This window comes from Schistocerca nitens, chromosome 2 (assembly GCF_023898315.1).
Source record: "Schistocerca nitens isolate TAMUIC-IGC-003100 chromosome 2, iqSchNite1.1, whole genome shotgun sequence".
NCBI lineage: Eukaryota > Metazoa > Arthropoda > Insecta > Orthoptera > Acrididae > Schistocerca > Schistocerca nitens.
In genome coordinates this window covers 1,158,807,176-1,158,813,175 of record NC_064615.1, presented here as the reverse complement: position 1 = coordinate 1,158,813,175, position 6,000 = coordinate 1,158,807,176, and the positions used below count along the sequence as shown (strand labels likewise).

At 45.8% G+C, this 6,000-nt stretch overlaps 1 protein-coding gene across 1 annotated transcript in view; it reads right to left on the bottom strand.

Moving 5' to 3' along the window:
- Nucleotides 1-3,212: 3,212 nt before the first annotated feature.
- The window catches only part of LOC126235612 (splicing factor 3A subunit 2-like), a 106,011-nt gene continuing 103,223 nt past the window's right edge, over nt 3,213-6,000 (bottom strand). Inside the window, exon 3 of the mRNA XM_049944324.1 lies at nt 3,213-3,434. Coding sequence (XP_049800281.1) covers nt 3,213-3,434 — 222 coding nt within the window. The remainder of the gene's footprint in view (nt 3,435-6,000) is intronic.

The window sequence follows — 6,000 nt, the reverse complement described above, 5'->3', positions numbered from 1 at the left end:
GCTGAACCTGGCACTGCAACTACTGGAAAAAGCTTTTTCTACTGTCTCTAGTGATATGTCATAAATGGGCACACACCCCATCCAATGTGTTATGTGATCTATCATTGAGGGAATGTAATGGCAACCATGTGATTCGGAAGTAGCTCTACAATGTCAATGTGCTGCAACTGCCCTTTGGAATCGAGAATATACCAAAGGGGGCTGAGCATGACAGCCAGTTTTTGCCTGTAGCACAATCCTTTTTAATGTCAGACCAGACAAACCATTATGTGATGAGCCACACGGTAGAGCACACTCCCAGATGTGCAAGGTTGTGGAGGAGGTCAAAAATGATAATGCAATACAGCTCTGGAACAACTGGTCAATGTCCTTAAAGCAAGATAGATGGGCACAGGAGAAACTTCTCTGGCAGCTTGTGAGCCATTTGGTAAAATCAGTCACAAACTCCGTACTAGCTGGTTTGGAGGTGGGGCAGCTGATTGCCCAGCTTCTGTGGGCAGTTTGAACTCATGTGCCCTGTTATTCCACACTGAGAGCAATAAGGTGCATGGCACTGCACGGCAGCATGGCATGACTTTTGGCAGCATTGAAATGCCTGCTCATATTTCAAAATTGGATGCAGCTGTTTGTCCAGGCATGTCGAACTGGCAATAAAATGCACTACCTCCTCCTGCATCATCGCAAGTCATGTGGCATCATACAATGAGGCGGGTGATGCTATTTATACCACACCTCCCATATAGAGGTCGATTCCATGTATAAATATGTCAGTTGACCGGGCTTGCACTTGCTCAATTAATACCTCGTTATGTGCGGGATCTAAAAGCAGTGTGTAAGTGCAGCAAGCCACAGTGCAGATTCACTCAGAAAATGCTTCTACGTCCTCCCCTTGCTTCTGGCAGAGGGTGGATGACATGTCCCTGTAATAGCAAGTGTCACGTCTGTCCGAATACCTTTCTTTCAACCCAGCTTCTAACTTGTTGAAAGAGGTGGTGTCTCTATCGGTGTGCACTGATTTAGTATCGGTGTGGCATAATCAGACAATTTAGGGTGGAATACATACCATGGGAAATCTTCTGGCCAAGTGCAAGCATGGCCTGTATCTTGGACAGTTTGCAGAAAGGAGTGTATTTGTTCATTGGGTTTCCCGGAAAATATCAGGATAAAGTTGACTGAAGGGAAACTGTTAGCCAAGGTTCCAATGTATGGCTGGGGTACTATGCTACTGGAGGTGCTTGCAGCTGTCATTTGCAGTGCAGCAGGGTGTGTTTCTAGCACACTTAAATTGGCAGACTGGGTTTGAGCCAATTTTTGGCACTCTTCCATTAATTTTATCTTCCGTAATAGTAACTTATCAATTTCTGCTTGGAGGGCAGCTACTGAGTCTGGTTCTCCCATAGGTGGGTAGTTGTCTTTGCCAGTGGAGGTACAATGGGTTTGAGGCATAGTTACAATGTTAGGGCACCTAGAGCTCACTGGGAACTTTACAATTGGAGCGCGAAAAGAAAGTTCCTATATTGGATGGGACGACAGTGTAGCTGACAGCATGGAGGTGGTTGCGTGGAAAAATGAAGCGACAAACTTTCAGAAGTTGTGAAGTGGTGCACTGGGTGATGGCAGTAGGAATTGACAGTGAAGGTGACGTCAGCTGTGTCGGCAGCCGGGTGCTGTGTCTGTTAGCAAGGTGGAACATGTGACTATACTGTGGCGTGACGTGGAAGTCGGCTTCCTGCTGCATAGCGTAGCCTCAGACTGCTTGGGGCAGCTGCAGCGTGGCAACTGGTGGAGATGTGTAGTGAGGCACCCAGCCATGCGGCCTGGCATTCTCTGCAGCAGCTGCTTGGGAAAAGGTGCCGATATGGCAGAACGCTGTGTGGTGAACAACGAATCCATGTACTTGTTATCACATGGTGCATCTGGCACATCAAGTGTGAAGTATTGCTGGCAGCTTCATTAGGTATGGCTGGTTAAACTTCAAATGAGGCGGGCCTAGCAGTGATCTATCCCACTTCTGACACCAGTTGTTAAAGCATCAGGAATGGCCAGGAGCGGAAAGCTGTAGGCATGAATGTTCAATGTCGTAAACAGGCAGGCCTAGAGAAGCTGCTGGAACTGAATGATTTATCGCCCAAGACAGCAAGAGAGGGGGCATCTGATCGGTTCAGAAGCTGCCAGCAGAAGAGAGCAAACAGTATGTCTGCTCCCAGCAGCTGGCCACAGTAACACTCCCACTTGACCACTTCCAACCTCCCTATTGGTAGGCCAGATCATAAGACGGGCAGTTCGATAGCGTTACCTTGTCAGCAACATGTGAACTTAGCTGCTGATGGTTGAACATGTGAAATACAGAGTGGTTCTATCTGGTTCTGGGCAACGTGACTGAGACACTGCAACTAGCCACAAGGCAGAAGGCACTGACGAACATAAAGTGGAAAATAAAATCAGATTTTTATGCAAATAAATCCATTCAGTAATGGACCCCACTGTACACTATCAATAAATTTTAGTCTACAGGGCATGTAGAGTAACTCTGAGTAAATGGTGTGATTATAGCATTTTTTGGTATGTCTTTGTCTGACACCTGAATTTGTTGATATGCTATTTTGCAACTGACAATAATGGCAATTTTTTCCCCAGCCAAAACTTAACAAAAATGTACAAATTGGGAATGGGATCACTGTCAATGATTCTATGGGCATTGACATAGTGGTAGTCACTGTGTAGGCACAAAGTACCATTCTTTGTAGAAACTAGTTCAATTGGGGAGGGCTGAGCACTGTTTGATGACCTGACTTTACCAGCTCACAAACATTCTTCTGCCACATCCTTAGCCACTTTGTTTGTAGGGAACTAGCCAGTGGTGCCAGCAGCAGATAGGGGGACCTGGTGTGATTATAATGTGGTGGACAGCACTGTCCATATGGCAAGAATTGTATGTGGTTTAATGGGTGAGTGTGTAAGTCCAGGAAGTGGGGCATGATGTGATTTATCATTGCTGTTAACGTCACATGGCTCTGTATCAGGTGTGCAATTGAGCAGGGATTTGTGGCACTTCAGTAACTTGAGAAGTGTCCATAGTAGTGGTGCCATGGCATTGGTCAGTGTCGAGATGACAAAGGCTTTAGAGATGCCGTTGGGCTGCATGCGGTGATGAGGTGGCATCCAAAATTCATCTCCATAGTTGTTTGTTCGTGAGTCACGTAACCCCATTGTCATGATGGTAATGATGAGTACTTGGCTGCCCTTAAGAGAAGCTGGTTGAAAAGTGCTTTGCTTTGAAACTTCAGGTTCAGTTGTGTGTTGAGCAGCGGCAGCATAACTGAGGGCTTTGTAGTGCCAGCAGTTAGTGTATTACTGACCACACCACAGGTGGCCTTCTGGCTTCCCCATGATAATAGGAGTGTTAAGGCCCCTGAGGGCTTGGCATTTGGTTGCTGGGTACAGTATTGGCAGCCCCAGGTTCCTGATCTGTGAACTAGTAAGCACCATCAGTCCTCTGTTATTGTAAGCTCTGGGCACACTTCAGGCACCACCACCTGGACCCCTACAACAAACCCCTCAACCTCGAGGTGTGCTATGAGCTGACGAGGTGAATGAGTGTTCAGGTCAAACAGTTTCAAGTGGGCAACCTCTTGGGCACATGCCACCCCCGCCAGGGGTATAAGGATTGTTCAGGCACGCAGGGCTCTGCCTGGGTTGATAATTGTGTTCCTAACATCTCGTGGGATTCCTCTGAAACATTTTCATCAACTTGCAACTACCAATGTGATGGGTGTATAGTCATGTAGTACTTAAACCCACTCATCTATAAGAGCTCGATTGGTCAATCCACCCAAAAAGAAGCCTCAGAATTATAGAAATAGGGCACTAGTGTGTCATAACACATTCATTGTAATCAAGAGAACAGGGGCAATATTTGAAAAGGTCTCCACTTTCTACATTCGCATGGTGTTGGAAGGTATTGCTGGGTCCCAAAAAATATTAAATGACTTTGTAATGGAACACTTCCAGATGAAACTGTTAATTCAAACCAAGTATCTGACCTTCTGGTATGTAAGCCATAGTGACTACCCAGTTGAGGCTGAGTTGCATACCACCCTTTAGGAAGGCATGGTTACCTACTCAGATATGATTGGAGGTGGACCCCACGGAGTTCCATGAAGTATGGAAAAATATGGACATCACAGAAGTGCAGAATTATATGAGAAGAGTCAATGGAAAATTGGAAAAATCTGCAACTTTCTTTCTAACCTTTAGTAATGCAGAGTTACCTGAACATATTCTTGCAGGCTATATCTGTTGTGTTGGCAGAAGAGCCAACACCGTGTCACTAGAGGAGGCCAAAATGCACTTATTTTAGCTCACGCAGGCTGGCGTGAGGAGGGAAGAATTATACTGACGTGAGGTCTGGAACATGACAAGGAATTAGAATTCAGAAAGCGGATGTAATTAGTTTGGTACTTAACTTTAATCCATTAATGATGAATGTCGCTCTTGATTGTATATGAGTCACAATAATATCTGTTCAGAAGACATAGTAACTGAATATGACGCCTTGCTAGGTCATAGCAAATGACGTAGCTGAAGGCTATGCTAAATTGTCGCCTCTGCAAATGAGAGCGTATGTAGTCAGTGAACCATCGCTAGCAAAGTCAGCTTTATAACTGGGGCGAGTGCTAGGGAGTCTCTCTAGACTAGGCCTGCCGTGTGGCGGCGCTCGGTCTGCAATCACTTATAGTGGCGACATGCGTGTCCGACATATACCAACGGTCCGCGGCCGATTTAAAGGCTACCACCTAGCAATTGTGGTGTCTGGCGGTGACATAACAATATCCATCTTGGGTTTGCCCATTCATTCCTAATGCAGTGTGATGCTTCAAATGTCAGAGATTTGGCTATACCAATATGGGATGTAGTGGGAGTGTTACATGTGTCAATTGTGGAGGTTGACCTCATAAATCAGATAATACATTTCACATTTCCTCCAAAATGTGTAAACTGCTCTGGGGATCACCCAATGTGGAGCAGAAAGTGTGAGGTTTACAATGAGGAAAGGAAAATCCATGAGTTGAAACTAAAGAGACACATACCCTATGGTAAAGCTCAAAAACCTTTAAAACCTTTCAAATCTTTGCAACCTCCAGTTTGTGCTACTTCTGTGGCATCAGCCCTTAAGACGCCAATCACCAAGTGTGATGCCTGCACTCAAACTAGGACCACCGGTTCAAGTAGGAGCACGTGCACTTGTCTGTATACCTGTGTGGGAAATGCTACATTTCAAACAGGAGTCATTAAGAAGCCATTGGCAGTGGGCTTATCACCTAAGCCACATATCACTGCCAACCATCAGAATCCTACTAAGCAGGCCCCTCAACCCAAGCAATCACCTCCTCCCATAAGTAAACCAAAAGTCCTTCAAAAATTAGTTCCAACTCAAAGAATGTGGTGGTTAAACCTTTAGATTGGCGAGCTCACTCCCTCTCTTATGGGGACTATGCTTTTGAGGGTATGGACTTCCAATTGGAGGAACCAGAAGGCTGTGAACTGAACTGGCTAACATTCCCCCTGACATCCCAGATAAATCACCATCTCCAGGGTAGAAAGAATAGGACAACCGTCACTGAACAGTGGCTCCCACAAGGATTTCTGTGGTGCAGTGGAATTTAAATAGATTCCTACCACATTTGGAAGAATGACAGCTCCTGGTCCAGGAGAAGCCACCAGCATACCTGCATTATGGGGTTACCACCCCTACAATAAGGATGATATTACTGGAGACAGTGCTAAAGGTGGAGTGGCTGCTGTAATTGACAGATGCCACTCTCCTGTCCCTCTTACCACCGCCATACAAGCAGTAAGTGTGTGTGTTCTAGCACCCTTTAATATGACTGTGTTCTTTGTATCTTCCACCTAATGATGCTCTCGATGCAGATGCACCGATAGAAGTCTTCCAGGCACTCTCACGCCCAATCCTCCTAGTGGGGGACTATAGTGCACACA